General features: G+C 44.8%; 1 protein-coding gene across 1 annotated transcript in view; it reads right to left on the minus strand.

Moving 5' to 3' along the window:
- LOC111149126 (Fraser extracellular matrix complex subunit 1) overlaps positions 1–25,565 on the minus strand; it is a 405,997-nt gene that overhangs the window by 45,802 nt on the left and 334,630 nt on the right. Inside the window, exons 49-59 of the mRNA XM_022506058.1 lie at positions 24,942–25,066; positions 24,609–24,749; positions 22,544–22,771; positions 20,505–20,618; positions 18,448–18,598; positions 16,891–17,050; positions 14,520–14,688; positions 12,093–12,339; positions 10,502–10,846; positions 8,794–8,954; positions 8,124–8,271 (exon numbers count right to left, since the gene is read on the minus strand). Coding sequence (XP_022361766.1) covers positions 8,124–8,271; positions 8,794–8,954; positions 10,502–10,846; positions 12,093–12,339; positions 14,520–14,688; positions 16,891–17,050; positions 18,448–18,598; positions 20,505–20,618; positions 22,544–22,771; positions 24,609–24,749; positions 24,942–25,066 — 1,989 coding nt within the window. The remainder of the gene's footprint in view (positions 1–8,123; positions 8,272–8,793; positions 8,955–10,501; positions 10,847–12,092; positions 12,340–14,519; positions 14,689–16,890; positions 17,051–18,447; positions 18,599–20,504; positions 20,619–22,543; positions 22,772–24,608; positions 24,750–24,941; positions 25,067–25,565) is intronic.

Consider the following 25,565-nt stretch of genomic DNA (forward strand, 5'->3'; position numbering starts at 1 on the left):
TCCACCTCACAATGTGCACACGGACGAAACTCAACAAGAGTTAGTGATCACTAAGAAGAAGATAACCAAGAAACACAACCACTGAAACACTACGACGGGCTCCTGAAACAGGTTTGGGGATTTCTTTCTCTGGGATAAATTCTTGATTGAATATAGTTTCTTGTAGCATTACTGAAAGATGAGAAATATTTTAACATATTCATTTTCTAAGTTTGCAACACTCGTGTTTATCGATAAAAGGTGGAGAGAAATCCCAGCGGAATATTTCCTGTTAATCTGGGGCAATGCATTTTGTGTCCCACTGGCAAATGTGAAAAATTACCAATGTGTCAGGAAGAAAAGAAATAAACATGTAATGAAATCTACTATGTGCCAGGTATGGTGGTAGATACCACACAAAGAGTAGGGACAAGCCCAAGCCTTAGAACGCATGCTGGTCCCTCTCCGTATGACTTCGGGTGTTTACTCCCCTTATTCTAGTCTCCTTATCTACGGAATAGAAACAAGTATGAAGTCACAAGATTGCAAGTGAGATAATGTCTAGGATATCACTCTGTAAACTCTGAAGCAACATATGATATAAAATAGTTTAATTGTTATAATGTTGTTCACAGTTAAAAAGTTACCATTTTATGAATCACAAACCTAAATGTAAAAGTTAAAACTAAAACGTCCAGAAGGAAACACAGGAAAAACAATCTTTATAATCCTGGGTCAGGGAAAGATTTCTTAGAGACAACATTAAAAGTACAATCCATAATAGAATTATTGATAAATGGCACTATTTCAAAATGAAAAACGACTGCCCTTTGAAAGACATTATTAAAAAAACAACAAACAAGCCACGGATTAGGAGAAAATATTTGCCAAACACAAATATTTCTCCAGATCTCATGACAGCGCGGTAATAGAGGGAAAAACTCAATCAAAAGTGGGGGAAATATTTGAGTAATACTTTGCCAGAGAAGACACGTAGATGGCCAGTAAGCACCTGAAAAGATCTCAATGTCACTAGTCACTAGAGAAATGACCTTCCCACCACAAGACATCTCTGTACGTCTACTAGCATAACGACAGCAATATCAGACACCCAGAGAAAGTGGAAAACACCAAATGTTGGTGTGGAGGAGGGGCAGCCAGAATTCTCCTACCCTGCTGGTGGTAACGTACAGTAGCTACAACCACTCTGGACAACAGGCTGGCAATTTCTTGTAATGTGAAACAATTACCATCATACAATGCAGCCACCCCACTCCTAAGTATTTCCCCCAGAGAAATAAAAACCTATATTCGTACAAAAACCTATACACAAATATTTATAATCACTCTAGTCCTAACACTCAAAATCTGGAAACAACCGAAATGTCATTCCCCGGGTGAATGGATGAACAAACTGTAGGGCATCTATATAATGGGAGACTGTTCCACGGTGAAGGAAACGAACTTCTCGTATATGTAACACAACGGACGGTTCTCAAGCGCAATCTTCTAATGGAAGAAGACGGACACCAGTTGCTGTATTACAGGATTATGATGATAGGAGTTTGTTGAAATGGCAAAACTGTATGGGCAAAAACCCAGCAGCGGTTGCCAGGGCTGGAGATGGGGAAGAGGCTGGTGGCAGAGGAGCGCGGGAGGATTGTGCAGGTGCTGAAACCGGTCCACATTTTTTTTTTTAATTTTATCTATTTATTCGACAGACAGAGATCACAAGCAGGCAGAGAGGCAGGCAGAGAGAGAGGAGGAAGCAGGCTCTTTGCTGAGCAGAGAGCCCGAGGCGGGGCTTGATCCCAGGACCCTGAGATCATGACCTGAGCCGAAGGCAGCGGCTTAACCCACTGAGCCACCCAGGCGCCCCAAAACCGGTCCACATTTTGATAGTGGTAGTGGGCACGCCACTATAGGCATCTGTCAAAACCCATAGAACTGTCCACTAAAGAAGGTGAATTTTAACTTATGGAAGTTAGATCTCAATAAACCTAGGTCTAGGAGGGAGGAGTCAAGATGGCGGAGAAGTAGCAGCTGAGACTACTTCAGGTAGCAGAGATCAGCTAGATAGCTTATCTAAAGATTGCAAACACCTACAAATCCAACGGGAGATCGAAGAGAAGAAGAACAGCAACTCTAGAAACAGAAAATCAACCACTTTCTGAAAGGCAGGACTGGCGGAGAAGTGAATCCAAAGCGACGGGAAGATAGACCGCGGGGGGAGGGGCCAGCTCCCGGCAAGCGGCGGAGCAGCGGAGCACAAAATCGGGACTTTTAAAAGTCTGTTCCGCTGAGGGACATCGCTCCAGAGGCTTAACCGGGGTGAAGCCCACGCGGGGTCAGCGTGGCCTCAGGTCCCGCAGGGTCACAGAAGGATCGGGGGTGTCTGAGTGTCACAGAGCTTACAGGTATTAGAACGGGGAAGCCGGCTACAGAGACAGAGCCGAGGAGTGAGCTCTAAGCTCGGGGTTACCTTGAACCGGTCGCAGGCTCGGTCAGCTCGGGGTGCGGCCGGAGGCAGGGTGACGGGAGTAGATCGGCGCTGTTCTCTGAGGGCGCACTGAGGAGTGGGGCCCCGGCCTCTCGGCTCCTCCGGGCCGGACACCGGGAGGCCGCCGTCTTCATTCCCGCCCTCCGGACTCTACAGAAAGCGCTCAGGGAACAAAAGCCCCGAAAGCGAACCCGAGCGGATGACTCAGCCCGGCCCCGGGTAAGGGCGGTGCAACTCCGCCCGGGGCAAAGACACTTGAGAATCACTACAACAGGCCCCTCCCCCAGAAGATCAACAAGAAGCCCAGCCAGGACCAAGTTCACCTACCAAGGAGTACAGTTTCAATACCAAGGAGAGCAGCGGAATTCCAAAGGAGGAGAAAGCAAAGCCGGAGCTCATGGCTTTCTCCCCATGATTCTTTAGCCTTGCAGTTAATTTAATTTTTTTTTCTTTTTCAACTTATTTTTCTTCTTCTGCTAAATTTTCTTAACTTTTACCCTTTCCTTTTTTAACGTTTTTTTAACTAGTTTATCTAATATATATATATATATTTTTTTCCTTTTTATATTTTTTCTTTATTGGTTTTTTTTTAATTGTTTCTTTTTTTTTCTTTTTCTTTTTTTTTTTTTTTTCTTCTTTCTGAACCTCTTTTTATCCCCTTTCTCCCCCCTCATGATTTGGGATCTCTTCTGATTTGGCTAAAGCATATTTTCCTGGGGTTGTTGCCACCCTTTTAGTATTTCACTTGCTCCTTCATATACTCTTATCTGGACAAAATGACAAGGCGGAAAAATTCACCACAAAAAAAAGAACAAGAGGCAGTACCAAAGGCTAGGGACCTAATGAATACAGACATTGGTAATATGTCAGATCTAGAGTTCAGAATGACGATTCTCAAGGTTCTAGCCGGGCTCGAAAAAGGCATGGAAGATATTAGAGAAACCCTCTCCGGAGAGATAAAAGCCCTTTCTGGAGAAATAAAAGAACTAAAATCTAACCAAGTTGAAATCAAAAAAGCTATTAATGAGGTGCAATCAAAAATGGAGGCTCTCACTGCTAGGATAAATGAGGCAGAAGAAAGAATTAGTGATATAGAAGACCAAATGACAGAATAAAGAAGCTGAGCAAAAGAGGGACAAAAAGCTACTGGACCATGAGGGGAGAATTCGAGAGATAAGTGACACCATAAGACGAAACAACATTAGAATAATTGGGATTCCAGAAGAAGAGGAAACAGAGAGGGGAGCAGAAGGTATATTGGAGAGAATTATTGGAGAGAATTTCCCCAATATGGCAAAGGGAACAAGCATCAAAATCCAGGAGGTTCAGAGAACCCCCCTCAAGATCAATAAGAATAGGTCCACACCCTATCACCTAATAGTAAAATTTACAAGTCTTAGTGACAAAGAGAAGATCCTGAAAGCAGCCTGGGAAAAGAAGTCTGTAACATACAATGGTAAAAATGTTAGATTGGCAGCAGACTTATCCACAGAGACCTGGCAGGCCAGAAAGAGCTGGCATGATATATTCAGAGCACTAAACGAGAAAAACATGCAGCCAAGAATACTATATCCAGCTAGGCTATCATTGAAAATAGAAGGAGAGATTAAAAGCTTCCAGGACAATCAAAAACTGAAAGAATTTGCAAATACCAAACCAGCTCTACAGGAAATACTGAAAGGGGTCCTCTAAGCAAAGAGAGACCCTAAAAGTAGTAGATCAGAAAGAAACAGAGACAATATACAATAACAGTCACCTTACAGGCAATACAATGGCACTAAATTCATATCTCTCAATACTTACCCTGAATGTTAATGGGCTAAATGCCCCAATGAAAAGACACAGGGTATCAGAATGGATAAAAAAACAAAACCCATCTATATGTTGCCTACAAGAAACTCATCTTAAACCTGAAGACACCTCCAGATTTAAAGTGAGGGGGTGGAAAAGAATTTACCATGATAATGGACATCAGAAAAAAGCAGGAGTGGCAATCCTTATATCAGATCAATTAGATTTTAAGCCAAAGACTATAATAAGAGATGAGGAAGGACACTATATCATACTCAAAGGAACTGTCCAACAAGAAGATCTAACAATTTTAAATATCTATGCCCCTAACGTGGGAGCAGCCAACTATATAAACCAATTAATAACAAAATCAAAGAAACACATCGACAATAATACAATAATCGTAGGGGACTTTAACACTCCCCTCACTGAAATGGACAGATCATCCAAGCAAAAGATCAACAAGGAAATCAAGGCCTTAAATGACACACTGGACCAGATGGACATCACAGATATATTCAGAACATTTCATCCCAAAGCAACAGAATACACATTCTTCTCTAGTGCACATGGAACATTCTCCAGAATAGATCATATTCTCGGTCCTGAATCAGGTCTCAACCATTATCAAAAGATTGGAATCATTCCCTGCATATTTTCAGACCACAATGCTCTGAAGCTAGAACTCAATCACAAGAGGAAATTTGGAAAGAACCCAAATACATGGAGACTAAACAGCATCCTTCTAAAGAATGAATGGGTCAACCAGGAAATTAAAGAAGAGTTGAAAAAATTCATGGAAACAAATGACAATGAAAACACAACGGTTCAAAATCTGTGGGACACAACAAAGGCAGGCCTGAGGGGAAAATATATAGCGGTACAAGCCTTTCTCAAGAAACAAGAAAGGTCTCAGGTACACAACCTAACCCTACACCTAAAAGAGCTGGAGAAAGAACAAGAAAGAAACCCTAAACCCAGCAGGAGAAGAGAAATCATAAAGATCAGAGCAGAAATCAATGAAATAGAAACCAAAAAAACAATAGAACAAATCAACGAAACTAGGAGCTGGTTCTTTGAAAGAATTAATAAGATCGATAAACCCCTGGCCAGACTTATCAAAAAGAAAAGAGAAAGGACCCAAATGAATAAAATCATGAATGAAAGAGGAGAGATCACAACGAACACCAAAGAAATACAGACAATTATAAGAACATACTATGAGCAACTCTACGTCAACAAATTTGACAATCTGGAAGAAATGGATGCATTCCTAGAGACATATAAACTACCACAACCGAACCAGGAAGAAATAGAAAGCCTGAACAGACCCATAACCAGTAAGGAGATTGAAACAGTCATCAAAAATCTCCAAACAAACAAAAGCCCAGGGCCAGATGGCTTCCCAGGGGAATTCTACCAAACATTTAAAGAAGAACTAATTCCTATTCTCCTGAAACTGTTCCAAAAAATAGAAATGGAAGGAAAACTTCCAAACTCATTTTATGAGGCCAGCATCACCTTGATCCCAAAACCAGACAAGGATCCCATCAAAAAAGAGAACTACAGACCAATATCCTTGATGAACACAGATGCGAAAATTCTCGCCAAAATACTAGCCAATAGGATTCAACAGTACATTAAAAGGATTATTCACCACGACCAAGTGGGATTTACTCCAGGGCTGCAAGGTTGGTTCAACATCCGCAAATCAATCAATGTGATACAACACATTAATAAAAGAAAGAACAAGAACCATATGATACTCTCCATAGATGCTGAAAAAGCATTTGACAAAGTACAGCATCCCTTCCTGATCAAAACTCTTCCAAGTGTAGGGATAGAGGGCACATACCTCAATATTATCAAAGCCATCTATGAAAAACCCACCGCAAATATCATTCCCAATGGAGAAAAACTGAAAGCTTTTCCGCTAAGGTCAGGAACACGGCAGGGATGTCCGTTATCACCACTGCTATTCAACATAGTACTAGAAGTCCTAGCCTCAGCAATCAGACAACAAAAGGAAATTAAAGGCATCCAAATCGGCAAAGAAGAAGTCAAAGTATCACTCTTCGCAGACGATATGATACTATATGTGGAAAACCCAAAAGACTCCACTCCGAAACTGCTGGAACTTGTACAGGAATTCAGTAAAGTGTCAGGATATAAAATCAATGCCCAGAAATCAGTTGCATTTCTCTACACCAACAACAAGACAGAAGAAAGAGAAATTAAGGAGTCCATCCCATTTACAATTGCACCCAAAACTATAAGATACCTAGGAATAAACCTAACCAAAGAGACTAAGAATCAATAAACCTAGGTCTAAACTATCATTTTGGACATTTGCATTATAAATGTATTACGTATGCATGTGCCTAGATGTGTATTCTCTCTTTTCGAGGGCAGGATATACACATTTCTCTTGAAGGGTCCACACAACAACAAACTGGTGAAAATGGTTGTCTCTAGGAGAACAACCAGAGAGTTGGGACATAGGATTGGAAGGGAGACTTAATTTTCATAGCATACCTTTTTTGGGTCATTTTAAATACTGTATAAATAGACAAATTATTTAAAAATAAATGAAAGCATTAAGGATCACCCTGCTGGGCTGCCTGCTTTTTTTTTTTTTTTAAGATTTTATTTATTTGACAGACAGAGATCACAAGTAGGCAGAAAGGCAGGTGCGGGGGGGGGGGAGAAGCAGGCTCCCCGCCGAGCAGAGAGCCCGACGCGGGGCTCGATCCCAGGACCCTGAGATCATGACCTGAGCCGAAGGCAAAGGCTCAACCCACTGAGCCACCCGGCACCCTCTGCCTGTTCCTTTTATGGTGACTTTTCAGCCCCCGAAAGAGTTTAATTACGGGCTCTGTCATCGACCGGTGGGGATGTTAAGGAGGGTGCTCCTGCTGTAGGGAAGGAGCTTTGACCTGATCTTCTTACCCAGCTCTAGAATCTGACAAGTCTGATTTCATCAACTCTTCCCGAGAAGCCTCTATCCTTTCCGGGCCATCTTCCTGGTACATGTTCAGTGGCGACTGGTATTTTCTTCATACACTTGCTGTCTATCCTCTCCTGTACACACCCACAGGACTGCCGGTGTCAGTTTCCTCCAACAAAGATCACACCGCTGCTCGGCTTAGAGCCATCTGCTGCTCCTCTCCGCTTACATGTCCCTTAGGCTGCAACATGAGACCTTTCAGAACTGGAAATGAAACGGGGAGGCGGGTGGGAGTCCCAAACTATTTGCTTCTATTCACCTCCTGCCAGGCTTAAAGCAAAAGTAAGCATCCCACACTTTTCCAGAGATGCATCTCTCAAAATTCTATACTTCATATATGCTGTATCTCTCCATCTGACAAAACTGTATTTTACTATCCATTAGATGAACTCCTATCTCACCCTAAAACCTGTTTAAATATCACGTCCTTTGTGAAATCTGTGATTCTCCCACACGTAGCTGCTGTTCAATCCCTTCTACTCCCCTCGCACTGGATTTATAGCATTATTAGGTCATTTATCATAATATGTGCTAATTTTTCTGCTTGAAGGTCTGATCTCCTCCACTAAACAGTGAGCTTCTTGAGGACAGGGCCCAAAGCTTATATATCTTTTTGTGCCCAGCACAGCACCAGAAACATGAATGCTTATTTCTCCCCCATATTTTTATCTGACAGTAGGTACATAAAACATATGCACATGCACACGTACACGTACACGTACACACACACACACACACACATTTCTTGAATGAAAATGTGGATGAGTTCCAATGTCACACACTTGGAGGGCAAGGAAGAAATAGGAATATAGTCAGAGCCATGAGCTGGCGTCTCCAATATCTTACCGTCCTGGAATGTGTCATTAATTGCAACGACAGCCTGGAAGGGCTTGGTCAGTTCGGCCCCTTGTGCTGAGCTGAGAACAACCACAAACGTCTCCAGCCCTTCAATTACTGGATACTGAGTGTCATCTAAGATACTCAAGGTGCAATACTAGAAGAAGAAAACCGAGATGTTAGACCTAGTGCGGTGATCATTTTGCAATACACTACGTCATTATGTTATATACCTGGAATTAACATATGTCAATTACGTCTTGATTTAAAAATAATATAAATATAAGAAGAACAATCAAAGTAAACCTTACAGAATGTCCGACACACAGCACCCACTTGCCTTCGGAAGAGCAGCACAGAGATGATAACTTGCTTTCTCTGGTGGTCTTACAGTAAGTCTTTCTAATCCATAAAATAATAGTTTCTTAATTACAAACCCTTAAGTGTTTTGTCTCTAGATGTTTACATCAACAGAGTGTAGTTCCCATCCTCAATCTGTGGTGATGGATATTAGATGCTGACAATGTCACTTGGAGAGTCTGTAGAAGACCTCTCTGGCTTTATTCTCTTGTTTGCACAGTGGTAAGGCAAGGATGGTTTAGACTCCTTCATGGAGTTTGGGGAGCAGAACAGAGACAACATTACAGGCCCGTCTGGCCTTTGGCTGCTCTGTGCTCACCTGCTCAGTGACACCCGGCCCAAATTCCACCTTCCTAGAGCTGGGGACATAGTCAACTCCCGGAGTGGCGGACGCTGGGTCTGAGGGCCGTGTTGCACACCAGACAGAAGTGAAGGTAGAAAGATCAGTTCCATGACGAATAACTGGAATCTTCACTGTACCTAAATGGAGATCCATAGAGATGTCAATGGTCACCATTGGGCCAGAAGCCAGTGGGTATTCAGAACAGTGTTCTCCCTCGCAGTGGTAGAGCTTTACGCTGGGAGCCCGTCTAAGCCAACTTCAGTGGCGCTCCTGTGTTCCCTCTGAGGAAGGCCGGGAGGTATCCCTACCCACATCTTACCGACACTAAGATCAAGAGCAGACCTGGAGGAGGGCCTCACGGAGGTGGTACTGGAGAGACAGCCCTTAGGGGAGAGTGGTTTTGTGGTTTCAGGAAAGACACCATTCACAGGAGAAAAACAAACTGGAGAGGGCCCATTGAAAAACATCTCAAGCCTATTTTGGGAGAAGAAACTTAGAGACTAGGGCCTCAGGGATGAGCTAGAAAATAGTCAATTAAGAAAGAACCAGCTAGGGGACTCCATGGGGCCTGAAGCTGAATGTTTCTAATTAAAAGTTCCTAACTGGGTTGATTTCCCCATTTTATTTGAGTGCTGCACACGTCGTTACTTAAACCATATGTGCTATCGCTTATCTTAGGAACGAAGCTCATCTTCTGGTCCACTGTAACATCACACTTTGTCGTGTCCTAACAATATACATGTAGATTTTTAGCGATGTTCACAAGCAAGGTCAGAGAAAAGCTACATGAAAATCCCATTGATCATACTTTTTGTCAATAAGTTGTGAGCTGACAGTAGTCATGGCTGAGCACTCAGTGTAGAGGAGAGGAAACGGTATAGGAGAGGTCAGGGTTCTAATCCCAGCTCTGCCATGTTAGCCACTGATCTTTGATGCTTTACTTCACCTTTCTGAGCCTCCATTTGCTCTTCTGTGTAACGTTCTCTTTTCTACAGAACATAAACGAGAAAGCATGGAAAGCCGATGGCCGGGTGCCTGGCGTTCTGTAAGTGCCTGGAAATATGAGTTCCCATGCTCCCTCATTCACCTTCAGACAGGTGAATGGCCTTGACCAGGTGGCTCAGGTCCGTGCGTGTTCAGCACAGCTGCGGCTCCTTCTGGCAGCACGTCTGCTAGCGGCGTACAGACGACTTTGAGACCTTCGTGGAGCCAAAAGAGGGAAGGAGCCTGGGTGGAAGAAATCTGCCCACGGACTGCTTTGGAGTGTTATATGAATGCGAAAGTTTCTTTGGCCAGGACACTGAAACTTCGGAATTTATTTGCTCTGGCAGCTGGCAGCACGCTAAATAACTTACCTCCGTCCTCAGCAGATCACAACTTCTGATTTCAGAGGCCAACAGGCTTAGCATCATGCCCTCCTTCCAGACCACAGAGATCCAGCAAAGAATCTCTGAGCCAGATCCGTCCCTGCCATCAGGAGCCAGGGCAAGGAAAGGGAATGGAATTCCCTACTCTGCACTACCTTTCATTCTTGGTCTTATTATTATAGGTCTCGGGCCGACAACAGTGTCGCTGAGGAATGTCATTCTCAAATGTCTTAAGAACATTCTGAAAACTACAAGGAAATTGTCCAAGAACGGGGTCAGGACATGGGTGATGGAGTCCCAGAGATGCTCTCTATTACCTGCATCCTCACTGACAGTGAAAGCCGTGTTGCCCAGGGACACGGTGGAGGCGTCGTTGGGACCACTAATGAGCACCTTGGCCGATGCCACCCGTCCAATGCGAGCGTTGTTGGAAGCTTCTGCCAGGACAATCTCGAACTCCTCTTCTTCTTCATACTCACTGTCATCAATGAGCATGACATCACAGGTGGACATGGTGACACCAGGCCCGAATATCACACGGCTGTCAGGAGACAGCCCTCTAGATTTAAAATCCGAGCCCGATTCTAGAGCATAGAGGCTACTTCCCATAGCTGACTTCGGGACTGTGTAGCAAACTGCAGAAACGATGCTGCTTGAGTCCCCTGAAATACAGACGGTGAGAAAATGAGCGCATTTGAGCGAGTGCATCACAAATTCAGAAATCTCTGATAATTTGGTAAGCTTGCTTCCCTCTGACACATTCTATCACTGCTTCTGTTCCGACGCGGACATGAACCCTTCCTGCACGGCAGCTCCTTAAGCCTGTGGGATAAACCACATGAGGCTTTAACATACCCCAGACACTTCACCAAACAATTTAAAATGGATTTCCTATTCTGTGAATTTTGTGCTCTGTTAATTCACAAGACTCATTGCTCACCATCTATGACCACAGTGGGGAGAAAGATAAGAGACATATTTGGTACTTCAAGTAGCAAAGTAATTGTGTCCCAAAGGTAGTGCTCTGAGCACAGTTCACCGCCTTTCTGAATAAACTTATGCACTTTAATTCCCAGGGAGAAATCAGCTTGTTTAAAAAAAGAAAAACAAAACAAAATAAAACCTGCCTCTCTGTACAAATGACTTTACTTATTAGTGCTGCCATGTCCCCGGAAGACAGCCTGTTCTGGTCCTGGCTTGCTGGCCCAGAGCAATCAATGGGGCTTGCTTGTTTTCCAAGGGGCATCAGCAAGGGTTTGTGCTATCTACAGTATTTGTTACACGAATACCCAGTCAGCAGATTCCATACTAAACCTGACATCATCACTTACAGTCATGTTCGGGCTTTGAATGGGGATTTAATATCCATGACTTTTAAGGTTTCAGTATTGCACAATCACAAAAGCACATGATATTTGTTTTGTTTTCAATCCCTCAAGCATTGCCCTTTATCCCTCGCACATGGCTTATTTCTCATCTGAGCTCCGTACATGACACTCATGTAGGAAAACCTTTAAATATATTTCTGTCTTCCAAAGCTAAGATGAGAAGCCAGTTCTTACAAACTTCCCTCCTTGACCAAGGCTACTAAATATTTGATAGACTGGGTGATTGATTAAGAATCCTAAACTCATGAATAATTTGCAAGGCCAAATATAACCAGTCTTCTAGTCCCATTAAAGAATAAATGGGAGTGCTAACAACTTGAACTAAGAAGAGAAGCCTTCTGATAGTACTCACTAGAGGTAGGATCGTTAGTAGGGTTGTTCTGGGAATTTAAATAAGCTAATACATATAAAGCACTTACACACAGAAGTTAATATGACACATGAGCACTTGGCACATAGAATGAACTCGAAAAATGCTAGCTGCTATTAGAGCTCCTTGTCACCTTTGGCACCAACAGACCTTTTCTTTCAATAGGTGCAAACAGAAAACCAGCGCTCTCGTTGACCCGGTAGGTCTTCTTATCAAACTCTAATGTGGGCTCGTCCTCAGTGTCATTGATAATGACCTTCGCCTGGGTGAATTCCCCTAATAGGGCATATGCTGGCATGCTGAGCTCCACGGTGAAACTCTCCACGTTCTCAAACACATCATCATCATTGATAACAATGGTGCAGGACTTGGTGTCCTCTCGCTCATCAAACTGCACCTGTCACAAAGCAAATAACAAGGAGTACTACTGTGCCTCAGATTCCCCTGCTCGTCCCCCAAGAGCATCATTGGAAGACAGAGGACCCAAGGTTAATGGCAGAACATTGAACGAAACAGCTGGTCCTTCCACCTCAGCTTCCTGCTGTATCACCTGGAACCCATGGCTACCTCTTCCTATCCATCTACATGTTGGAGCTGATTTACTGCATAGGGACCGGGGGACGACGGCATCTCTTACTTTTTGGTGACTGTAGAAGAACATGTTGGTAACTATTTATATCTTGTTTCGTTAATTCATTTGGGATAGCAAGAGTCATTTGATTGCTCAGATCCCCTTCTATTTGTGGAAAGTTTACCTGGAAAGATCTTTGAACTTGGAGTGTGAAATTCTGGCCTTAAGCTGGGTTAGTTTATGAATCTCTACAAATGTCAGATTCCTCATCGGCTAAATAACAATTTCACATACTTACATCATATATTTACTCGGAGGACTATAAGACACAATGTATTACGAAAGTGAGAAGTATATTTTAAAGCACTGAACAAAGGTGAACCGTTATCCTTACCACCATCCACACGCTGCTTACACAACCAAAACTGACACAGAATCCCAGTGTACGGAATGATGGAGTTCGAAGCCACAGAAAGTTACATTATGAACAAGCCAGACTGAATTTTAACTTTATATTTAACTAAATCCCTTGCCATTAAGATGGGCTAGATCTATAATGTAAATGAATTTAGCTCGTTACAAAACAGAGAACTTATTTTATAGTCACACAATTGTGAACTTGCACGGATTTATTCTGGATTTTACTGTGCAAGATAAAGACAAAACCTTGAAAAGGAACCAGGGTTATGGATTTACCCAAAACTAAAAGGGTAGGAAACAGGCCTGGACCACACTTTGTATAAACTGAGAAAGCTAAAATGTGTAAAATAGTCATAAACCTCTAGGGACACACAAATCTAAAAAATACATAATTTTCATCAGCAGAAAATTACTATTCCATATCTAATCAAGTAATCAAATTTAGTTTTACTAAGCTCCCCATTTGAAAACACTCCCAACTAAATGAATCACCCCTAGATCTCTACGTAGTTATAGAACCCACCGCCTTTTGTCTTTCCTGAACAAACACCAGTACGAGCTCTTTCTCATTACTTTGCTAAAAGACTCCTGGGCTTAGATGTTCTTTTCTAATTCCTCATTTAAATTTGACCTCAGATGAGCTAAAATGCCTCAAAGAGAGAGCCTGCTCCCCTTTACAGAGATTTATGCTGTCATAAGAATAGTGAAATTACTTTGCAAAAACATTGAAGAAATAGCTAGTAAGTGCCGGCATTGTCCCATGTGCCAAAGGTGACAAACATGGGGTATCCTGCCATAGAGGAGTTGACTATGTAAGTCCTCCTCCTTTCTCTTGTGTTCACTCTCTTCTCTCTGTCTGCTTCATCCCCATCCCCGTGCTGGTTCCCACTCCTCTGGTGGAGACCTGTCCAGGCACCTCCACCCCAGCGGCTCTCACGGGGACCTCAACACAGCTATCCCTTCACGTCTCAGGCACCTCATGCTTGGCCTGTCCCAAGCACAGTCCAGACCAGCCCCTCTCCAAACCTGCTCCTGGGATGATGTCCCCCTCCCGGCAAGGGGCGTCACCATCCATCCCGCTTCTGCCCACTTTCTAATCTGCTGTGAAGTCCTATCGGTTCTCACTCATCTGCTCAATCCACCACTCGCCTCCAGCTTTGCTTCGTAACTGACATCATGCGCCCATCGTCTCTCACCCAGCCTATCCCGAGAGACTCCTGACCATCCCCACCCTCTCTCTTCCCTTCCTTCAGTTAGAGAAGACGAGGGGAGAGAAAGGCCTTGGATCCTAAAGGCCGCGTGTAGAACACCACGCCTCGGAGACCGTTTTTGGTCATGAAGCAACATGTAAAGACTGAGAAGCTAAACAACCCAACTTCTGCAGTTAAAACTTCCCCGAGGAGTAGACAGACTGGGAAGACCTATGCCCTGTGGGAAGGAAAGGCAGGAAAGTCACTTGAGGAAGGGCGCCAACGGAAAGGGAGGTGGGATAAAATGAGGGAGGGTGCCACACTTGCAACCGGCACGGGGCAGCTGTGGCTGGTGCCTGCTAGCGACCAACAGTCAGAGGCCCCCTTGCCCCCTACCTGGCCGGCGTACTCCACGTAGTCCTGCTGTCCGCGTTGGGAGCCAACCCTGGAGTTGGAGCTGGCGGTGCCTTGCTCCGTACGACACAGGACGATGGCGTACTGGTTCAGGTTCCCACTCCTCTGCACTGTGACGCTGACAGATCCCGCTGTCTCACTGACATTGTAGCTAGAAACACACAAAAAGGCGGTCTCGGAGATCCTGGGCTGGGGCTTCGAAGAATCCCTTGTGGAACGCCTGTCTCTTCGGGTTGACTGTGGTGTCAGGCACCTCAGAGAACAGGACGGTTGGCTTCTCGAAGAAGCCGGGTTATAAAGTGAGGAAACGTGTTCACCTAGGACAGTCATGGCACCCAGGGACCAAGTACGCTGTGGAGGCGGAATGGTATCTGCCCCGTTTTCAGAGTGAGTTGAAAGAGATCCAGAAGACGGGCAGTGCGAGGAGCTATGCACTTTCAAAACAAAGTGCATTTCAAAACAAAGAGGAATGATGATCTCTCCCTAGTGTGGTAGAGCAACTAGAACCATGGGTTCTTAGGGAAGACAGAGGCTTGGAAGACAGCTGATGACTTCTCTCAGGTGGGAACCAACTGGACTGGAAGCGTGCAAGGGAGTCAGGGCGGTGGCAGGGACAAGAAAATAAGAATGGGGCCTGGGAACAAAGGTGTTTAGACAAGCGGAGCTTTGTGACACTGGGGAGTGACAAGGTGCTGTAGACTAACCGTGTGCCCCAGATTCACATGTTGAAATCCTACCTCCAATGTGCTGATGTCTGGGAGGTAATTAGGTCGTGAGGGTAGAGCCCTCGTGAATGGGATTGGTGCCCTGAGACAAGAGGTCCCACGGAGCTCCCTGGTCCTTCCACCACGTGGGGCACAAGGAGATGACAGCTGCCTCTGAACCAGGAAGAGGTTCCTCACTAGACACCGAATCTGTCAGCACCTTGATCTAGGACTTCCCAGCCTCCAGGACTATGAGGAATAAATCTGTGCTGTTTATAAGCCATCTAGGCTGTGGCATTGTCAGAACAGCTCAAACAGACCAGGACGTAGGGTTAACTTAGCTGCTGCGACGCGCTTGTAGTGCTTTGGTAGGTAGAAGACAAACTGTCCATGAGCGAGTGGGGCCTGAGCTGGGCCTTGTGTTTCATCACTGAGGTTGAGTATTGGGCTGGGGCTTCTGTCTTATTGTGGTGAGGGCTGCCAGCAAAGTGCCTCTGACGGGTCAGTCCTCAGTGCCAGCGCTGGGACACTCTGCGCGATTCAGCCCATTAAACATTGGTGGGCTGTCCAGAAAAAGTGATCAGACTGTCCACTTATTTAATTGTTAAGGAGATACAAACAGGAGGGAAATAACAGCAAAACGTGTGTGTGTGTGTGTGTGTGTGTCTATATATGTATGTCTATATGTATGTCTATACATACACACATACACACACACACATATGTGTGTATATAGACATACACACACACACTGAATATAATATTCCACTAAATTCTCTGAGTCTGTGTGAATAAGAGTGCACAGCCCAGGTCTAGGGCACATGAAATCAAGTTTGTATGTTATCCCCCACCTCCATTCCAATTTTCATCTGAATTATCATGAACTTGCTTTCTTAGAATAGTGAGTCTCTGAAATGTAGACTTAAAGAATTATTTGCTCCACAAAATTATAATCCTAGTTATAATGTGGGCTATAAAATCAGTACTGTGCTTGCCTACCTTTACCAAAACTGGTGTCTGTTTGCCTCTCAACACCAGCCCCCCAACCCAAAGACTACAAAAACACCTTAGAGAGTATCTATATTAAGCTATGAATCTGTCCCAAAGGACATATAATCCTACGAACACCAAAGGAGCTAGGGGAGAACACAAGCCCGAGAACAGAGAATGTAGAGGGTGCGGCCCAGATGCTCTTATTACGGGTCAGTGACTACTTTCAGCTAGTATTGATGTGTATTTTGTTTCTTATCAGTTCTAGTGGATTACCTTTGAAAACTTGAAGCAAAAACACTCGTAGGAGACGCAGTACAGCACAATGGCTGAGATCACTGAGCTTCAGTCTTAGTTTTACTGCTTATTAGCTACGTGACTTCGGGTAAATTAGTTAACCTCTCTCCGTCTCCATTGCTTTGTTCTTGCGGGGACAACAACAGCACTGCTTTCACAATTGCAAGTATTAAACAAGATGATGTATGTCAAGTGCCTGGTATGTTTAGTATTAAAAACATTTGGTGACATTAATTATTTTTATTATCATTATCTCCTGCCACCACCATCATCAGATGACCAGAGCAGACCCCCACGTATTTCGATCTGATCTCTGCTTGCCTGATTCACTTCTCAAGAACAAACACCAATAACCCTTGTACCTGGTATATTTAAAGCTGATGAGGGACCACTGAACGTGGAAGACATTGTCGCTGACCACATTGGGTTTACTGTCTTTCACCAGAAACTGAAAACTATCCATCATCTCACGGATCTTCTCCTCATGTAACACGTAACGGATCAATCCCAAGTTCACATCCTCTGAGAGAAAAAACACAGTATGAATTAACCCGGGGAGGGAAAGACAGCCTCATAGGTTACATGCTGACATACCCAGCTTATTCTTCTAATGGGTTGTAGACAGAACTTAATTTCCCAGGAACCAAAAGGGATAGTAATCTTAAAAATAAATAAGTGTGTCTGCCAGATTTAATAAAACCCCATAGCTCCGTGTGACAAAGAGCTGTCTTTATCCAGGAAATACCGCGATGCTATTGTAAAATAAGAATCCCAGGATCATGGCAAAAAAGTACCTTAATGAGTCTCTCTGGAATTCTAAAGGCAAATCTGAGAGCTGGGAAAGAGTCTTTGACTCCATCCTTGGACACACATGTTCACACTCACCCCTACTTCCTTCTAAATAAAGTTCTTTGAAGGTATGTGCTACTATGAGAAGCTGGGGTTGAATTAAAACAGCCCGTACACATGGCACCAATTAAAGTTTCTCTTCTAGGAGAGAACACAAGACTGGGAACAGGGAGACGAGGGAAATACGGTGCCTGAGTTGTAAGGGGCAGTTTTGGCAATGACTGCTCAAGGTCAGGTCCATCCGCAAAAGAAGCCTGAAGAGTCTGACATGCTTACAAGACTACTAAAATACAGGGACGCCTGGGTGGCTCAGTCAGGTAAGCGGCTGCCTCCAGCTCAGGTCATGATCCCAGGGTCCTGGGATCGAGTTCCGCATTGGGCTCCTTGCCCAGTGGGGAGCCTGTTCTCTCTCTGCCTCTGCCTGCACTTCTACCTGTTTGTGCATGTGCCCTCACTCTCTCTCTCTGAAAAATAAATAAATAAAATCTTAAAAAAAAAAAGACTACTAAAATAAAAAATGGTCCACTTGATGTGACTCAAAATAGGAAAATATTTCTGTTGAGTAATATACCCCTGGTGATTTTAATTTCTTTGCTGAAGACTTAAGAAACAACCCATGACCCTTCGAGAACAAAATTAAGCCACAAAGGATCACAGATATTTCATAAAGTATGGTTGTTGTTTTTGTTCTTTGTTTTGAAAGAAAACCAAGCATATTGCACACTTGAAACTAATTGAACATTGGTGTCAACCATGCTTCAATTAAAAAAAGAAGAAGAAAAGCAATCAACATCACAGGCTCTTTCCACTAAATCTCGCCAAAACCTAAAACAATCTGGGAACTGAACAGGCATGGTAGAGACAATTTTGTTTTCCTTTTGCCATAACTGAGAATATTAGGAAAAAGAAATCAGGAGAAGTAAAAATCCAAAGTTGGATGGCTAGACACTAAATGATCTATTTGTTTGCAAATAAATGACTTGTTAGCTAGAAGTGGTTGTGAGAAACATCTGGGAGGCAGGGAAAGCGATTTCTCCCATCTCTCAGCTCCCATCTCCGGTTCTCCTCACCCTGTGTGAAAGTGACAGCAGCTCTGTCCGGCTGTAGCTTGTTCTCCACGTAGCCGTGTTTGGGGCCCGCTGTTATCTCATAGACGAGATGCTGGTCCTCTGTGTCTGGGTCCATGGTCAGCAGTTCCTTCTTGGTGATCAAGTTGGTTGCCTGGAATAGAAACCCATTAAATGTGATTCCTGAGGTGGGACTAAAGCCAGACCAGGACCCTCTGACTCAGAATTAGTTCAGTTCAACAATGATTTACTGAGCGCATTTACTGCATGGAAAACTCTGTCAGGAAGGAAGAGACCACGAGGACTGCAGCCCTTCCAGCCTCTGTCCTTGAGATGTTCACACTTTCTTGGAAAAGAAAGGCTCATGAGCCGGGTAGTTGTGGCAAGAGCTGTAACGGGAGATACAAAGAGTACTGTGCACTTTTGGGGATGGGAGAGATTAATTCCAACTGGATCGGAGGAGGGATTTGAGGTGGCGGGATTTGAGTTTGGTCTTTAAGGAAGGTTTGAACTTTGAAATAATGATAAAATACAGAGAATGTGGCCATGTTATAGCCAATCACAATTCTTGAAATTGAGTAAGATAAATATATGATACCCCGATATTGCCCAAATATACTGGCTAAATTGTAAGTTACTCACTCACTCATTCATTCAACAACATTTAATAGGAGTAAAAAGGTCTGAAAGAAAAAGAGGGTGGTCAACAGTATTAAATAATAGATCTAGTAAGGGGCACCTGGGTGGCTCAGTGGGTTGAGCCTCTGCCTTTGGCTCAGGTCATAATCCCAGGGTCCTGGGATCGAGCCCTGAATCGGGCTCTCTGCTCAGCAGGGAGCCTGCTTCCCCCCTCTCTCTGCCTGCCTCTCTGCCTGCTGTGATCTCTCGCTCTCTCAAATAAATAAATAAAATACATTTTTAAAAAACAATGGATCTAGTAAAATAAGCACAGGTGTGTGACCTTTGGACTTGGCAAAATAAAGGTCATTATTGACTTTGGTTAAGAGTCATTGCAGTAGGATAGAAGGGAGAAGTAGAAAACCATCTGGAGAATGTTGATAAGAGAATGGGATGGCTCTGAATATGAGGAAGAAAACCAAATAAGGGATGAGAGGAAGCTGTAGTAAGTTAAAAAACCCCAACCAGTTCTATAGAAAGCTACCGCATAGCAGCTGCTCATACAGACGACTGATCAGCTCCATGGAGATGAGAAAATCCACACCCTAGAGGGAATACCCCTCGCAAAAGAAAAATCAGTTCTTGAGCTGAAGAAGTATGTGTGTTTGGGTGAGGATGCGGATTTAACGCTTGACAGGTCACCCGGTAAGAATCGTGGCTTACCTTAAAATGACAAAACTGGGATTTAGGAGCAGAAAGGAATTTCTAAACTAGAAGTCCTCTGAGGATACTCACCTACAAAATACCCACTTCTTTCCCATCTATGGCATATTCCAGATATTCCCTGAACCCCATCCTCCCCTTCTTCTAGTTAACAAACTTGTAGCTAAGCCAGCAAGAGACTCTATTCCCAGCCTCTCAGATGCAACAGATGGAGCCATAGAACTAAATTCTTTTCAGAATAATGTGAGCAGAAGTGATGTGTTTCGCTTCTGTATCACCTGCTTCCAACGGAGTTCCCTGCCCTCTGCTTCTCTGCTCTCTCCTGCCCACGGGCGGGAATCTCCAGGAACAGCTGAGGCATGTGGACTGTGCTGCCAACAGCAAGAACCCAGGGATGTCAGAATAATCAGACAGAAGGAATCTGGTCTCTGAAAGGTCATGTAGAGCCCGGGACTGCCCACTTACTGCCACCGCATATGTGAGAGAAAAAATAAACTTCTACCTTGTTCGAGCTTCTGTCTTTTGGGGGTCATTTTGTAAGAACATCTCAAACTATATACAATTGTAACCAAACTCATGGAGCGTGCCAGTCTTAGGAAAATCAGCTCCCTTAGGGAGGGGTAAACATGAGTTAAACTGGGCTTCTATCTCCATGTGGTCACAAATAAGGACTTAGCCCACATTGGTTCACGTGAGTGTGGCAGATGGAAAGGCCTTACCTTGCCATCCATGTACTCCAGCCACTGGAGCCCCAGGTTGGTGACAATTCTAGGAGTGCCATCATCAACCGGGAGGATGTCTACTTGGAAATGCTGAGGTGCTGCTGTCTTAACCTATGGGGGAAGTCAAAAGAGAAAAGTCATCATTCAAGGACATCTGAAATATGTCATGTCCTACCGCATACAAAGCTGGATCTCCTGACATCTGCTGGCACCTCAGAATGGGCAGCCCTGCCAGTGTCCATTGCTTATCACCCTTGGCATGAGGCACAAAGAACGCTGATTGATCAAGTGGGGACAATGTGAGAAGAAAAGTTGACTTTCACACACCCACGCATTCCTTAGATGGGTTCAATATTGCCCTGAGGTGAAACAGCAAACAGTATTTTCCTTTCAATAACTCCTGTCGAAATTTTCAGGAGAGGCAGACTGATCTTACCATTCACGTGCTAATGTCAGACTCTCCAGGTGGGATTCTGACAGGTGTGAGAAGAAATTTCATGGGAGGATATTTTCTTTCCTTTTTTTTTTTTTTCCGAGAGACAACTGTCCATATGGGGGGGAGGGGCAGAGGAAAGCATTTGTGGGACCAGTGAAAAGAACCTGGTCTAGAATTCCATTCTCATGCAGACACATGTACACACACACAGAACCTCTGCTTCTGGGACCATAAGGCCCGCGCCAGCGTGCAGGGCAGCGAGATGCTGGCTTCTCGGTCTTCGGCAACCCTCCTAAATAATTTCCATTTCAACAACAGTACAGTCCCTCTGGAGACCTACCATGACCTTTTATGTTTACCAGAGAGGAAGCCCTCTTGCTGATTCATCCTGAAATCTCTCTTCTCTTCTGAAAGTCAAATGAAGGGGGGAGCAGCCACGGTTCAGAAGGGAAAAAATAAAAGCAACGAGCCACCAGGTGGTGAAGCGGTGCGGACACCAAAATGGCAGGAGATCCCAAGAGCCGTCTCACGGACACCTGCGCCAGCAGACAATGACCTTCGTTCGGACTGTCGCTAGAGGATGCGGGGGATCTTGCTTCCAGAAAGGAATCATTCCCAATCAGCCTCCGGATAGGAAAGGACCGCACAGGACTGAGGGGCTGACCCTTCTGGTGTCCAGAAACGCAGCAGGGCGGGAGCGCTTGCTCAGCCACACTGCTTCTGAGCCAGACACGGACCTGAGAGTGCGGGCGGGTCCTCGGGCCCACCTTTCACCGCAGGCGCTATTGTTGCCAGAGGAGGGCGAGGACCCCCAGAGACCCGGCTGAGGAATGAAGCAGTGAGGAAAAACGGCGGCGATGGGGATGGAGAGGCCGCCTTCAAGTTTCTTCCGGACACCTGAACCTTGGAAGGGAGCGATTCTCTTAGGGAAGGAAAGCTCTGACAAAAACTGCAGGAGCTCAAGGGAAAAACACCTTCACCTGTTTCACCAGCTGGTCCTAAAACGATGACAGCGGTGGTGACATATGACGGTATTATAGCCAGAGCCCTACGTTGCCTGTGTAAGGCATTGGGCCAAGTGCTCGATGCGCAGCAGAAGGACAGACACCATCCCCATTTTACAGACATCTCAGCTAGTTAGTGAGAAAACCAGAATTTAAATCAGTGTCTTTCAGAGGCGAAAGCCATACTCCTAACCAGGTTGTTATTCATGAGATCGAAAAACTCTGGGTTGGCTGAGGGCACACATAAAAGAGAAAGACAATCTACAATCCTTTGAGATTAGCTACTCGAATTAGATGAAAGAAAGATGAAATGAGTCAACGGTGGGCCAAAGGGAAAAGAGAAATAATGACCGTCACAGGAACAATCACTATCACCCTTCTTCGTGTCGTTTGATCCTTAGACTAACTGAAGCTGGTGATTGGCATCGTACCCATTTCACAGATGAAAAGCTGAGACTTGGAGAACTTAACCAACTTGCCCAGGCCCGATGAGAGACAGAATAAAAACAATGCTATTCTCGGCTGAGAAATGCCCCGTTCGGCTTCTGGACAACCTCCGGCGCACTCTGCCTCTCTCTCTGCCGTCTGCCCCTCACCTCTTTTCCTCCTTCCTCAACAATAAAGAAGGGGTTTGTCCCATCTGCCACGGTGAAGGTGAACCGGTCTCTGAGGGAGTTGCTGCCATCGTGGCTGTAGCTAACCCGCTTCTGGTAGACGTCTTCCATGGTGAAGGTGGACGCGGGCCGGAAGCGCTGCCCGTTGGTGGTCCGCTCGATGGTGCCGTGCTGCGGGAGCTGTACGAGGCTGAACATGACAGACTCGGCCTGTCAAGGAGGAGAAGGGAAGTTTGTAACAGAAACCAGATTCGTTTTGATTCAGAAGATTTATTTATTTATTTATTTGACGGGTTGGGGAGGGGCAGAGGGAGAGAAGCCTCATGCAGACTCTCTGCTGAGCGTCGAGCCCAACCTAGGCCTCGATCCCACAACTCCCTCGATCGTGACCTGAGCCAAAACCAAGAGTCGGACGCTTAACTGCCTGAGCCACCCAGGTGCCCCAAACCAGACTTGTGAGGGACGGCCAGCAGGCAGTCAAGGGTGGTCAAACCCAAAGACGCTTATGAAGTAAGAATTGCATTTTCTTTAGACATATCAAAAATAAAACTAAGGAGAGAAACTGTATTGGGTATTACACTTGAACTTACGTTCTGGTGCCTTCTGGGGTGAGACTAAGACATTTAAATTTGTCTTTTAGGAGTCATAGTGGAAAACCTGAATTTTTTACCTCTACTAGGGTGATAGGAGCTAGACCTTTTATAACTACTCATTTCCTTCCCAACTCCCCCTCCCCCAACACTTTTCCAAAATTCTCATATATAGAATCCCATATGCATCAAACAGAAGCTAATTTCCCATTTCTAATTGCAGCTTCGAGGGTGAGACACAGAAGGAAAAATAAAAGATGTAGAAAACCACGCTGAAGCCTTCCCAGTGACTTGCCACCAACTTAGGATAAAATGCAAAGGCCTGACCTGGGCCAGCGAGGCCCTCCTCTGTGACCTGGTGGCAGGGTTCCTCTCTGGCTGCCTTCTTTCCTCTTCGCTCCTTTGTTGTAACTCCAAGGTTCCAAGCACACTTGACCACAGGGCCTTTGTGCTCCTGGTTGTGCTCCGAGAGTAACTCAGATAACTGCATCGCTTGCTTCCACTTCATGTTATTTCTGCTCAAATATCAGCTCCTCAGAGACGTCTCTGACCATCCGTCTAAAATAACACACCCTCCAATCTCCATCTCCTTCACCTTGCTTTGTTTTTTAATTCACAGCCCTCATCATCTCTGACATGGTATTACATGTTCTTTCTTGACTGTTCCCCTAACCAAAAGCTGAAAACTCCCTAAGGCTGGAGCTGCGGTTTGTTCACAGCCCTGTCCTTAGCACCTGGAGCACAGGCTGGCACGTACCAGGTGATCAGTATTTTTTTTTCTTTCTTTCTTTCTTTCTTTATTTATTTTTTAAACATATAATATCTTTTTATCCCCAGGGATATTTTTGAGAATAAGTGAAAGATCGAGTGCCGGCACAGGGAAGGGGAAGAGAACTAACGGACAAGGCGATGGCCCTCTGTGAGAGCTAAGTCAGGCCAGAATGGTAGACTCTGAAAGCATCATGAGAATAAGAGTTTAGTCTCTACGTGCCCTGTTTTACTGAATAAAGCCTACTTCTTGGAGGAAGTGCAAATCGCAATATTCCATTGTCATTCAGAGAAGTCTGAATGAATGAGGTAAATGATAGGAAAAACGAATAGGTGCCCCAAACCTTTGTTTGCTTCAATAAGAAAGAATAAAAAAACTGGCTGAAAGGTCATCTATCTAATTTTCTATGAATCACGTAAAAAAAAAAAAAAATCAGCATGTTAAGGGATTGTTCCCGGTAATCAGGGGAGAGAATGAATGTATCTAGGAGTTCAGAAAGGGTTTAAAAACAATTTGATCTCAAATATATTAGCTTCTCTTTTCCAGAAGGCCACAGTGTCCTCTGATTTCTAACCTCTCAAGAATGCTTGCACTAACCTCGCTACTCTACCCTACCCCCGGGGACACAGAATCCCAGTGTGACAGATCAGCCCTCATTCAGCCGGGGAACCGAGGGGATTGCTTTTACCTCTGTGTCTGCATCCACCGCCTTGAGCTCAAACTCAGTGATGGTCTTCCTCACACCCTCCTGTACCCGCAGGCCCAGGTTCCGTACAACAGGGAGCGAATCGTCCACAGGGCGTATGGTGATATGGAAAGTCTGGGTCACCTAAATGGCAGAAAGTGCAGGTGGGACACCTGTCCCCGGCACCCACATAAGTAGAAGGTAGGTGCTCTCTCTCCACTATTTTTGGGTGAGAGCAGGGGAGAGTGAAGCTTGCAGAGTTGCTTTGCACACTCCCTTCAAAGAAGACTTCCGAATCAGAACCCATTCCCTGAGGGAACGGAGTGCCTTGCCTACCTCACTGATGCCATCGGAGAGTGTAAAGGTGAAGGCGTCGGAGTGTTTCTCGGTGTCGCTGGAGTGGACGTACTGAATGTTGCGTGAAGTCAGGTCAGCTTGAGTAAAGGAACGAATCTGGGTACCTAGCAGAAGGGGAAGTGAGAACCAGAGAAAGGATGTCCAAATGCTAGCCATACTTCTAATGCCAGAGAAATGCCATACTCTCATGAGACGGAGCCCTTTGTATAGCTTTTATAGCATTTAAGTGCTTCTCTGAGAACTTGTGCTAGAGTCGTCTGTGTATCTTCTTCCCTACCACAGCATATGTTCCGTGGGAGCACGTGTTAACTTAATTATCTGGCTTCTGCTATGCGCCAAGCCAACAGCAGGTGCTCAAGAAATGTTCCTCTCCTTTCTCTGGGGGTTTATGTATGCAGGTCAAATCTGTGAAACGTAGAGTCATTGCCTTAGTCTCCAAACTCCTCTCTCCTAAGTTTTATATGCCCCCATGGCCTCATAGTCCTTTTTGGAAACCTGTCCTAATTTTTAATATTGTGTGATGGTTTTGCTTTTGAACACTGGAGTCTTGGGCTTGGCTACACATAAGCTTTTCTCTGTGACTGGTGAGCCTGGCATCCATGA

The sequence above is a fragment of the Enhydra lutris genome, unplaced genomic scaffold (genome assembly GCF_002288905.1).
Source record: "Enhydra lutris kenyoni isolate GAN:26980312 unplaced genomic scaffold, ASM228890v2 scaffoldscaffold21, whole genome shotgun sequence".
NCBI classification, from domain to species: domain Eukaryota; kingdom Metazoa; phylum Chordata; class Mammalia; order Carnivora; family Mustelidae; genus Enhydra; species Enhydra lutris.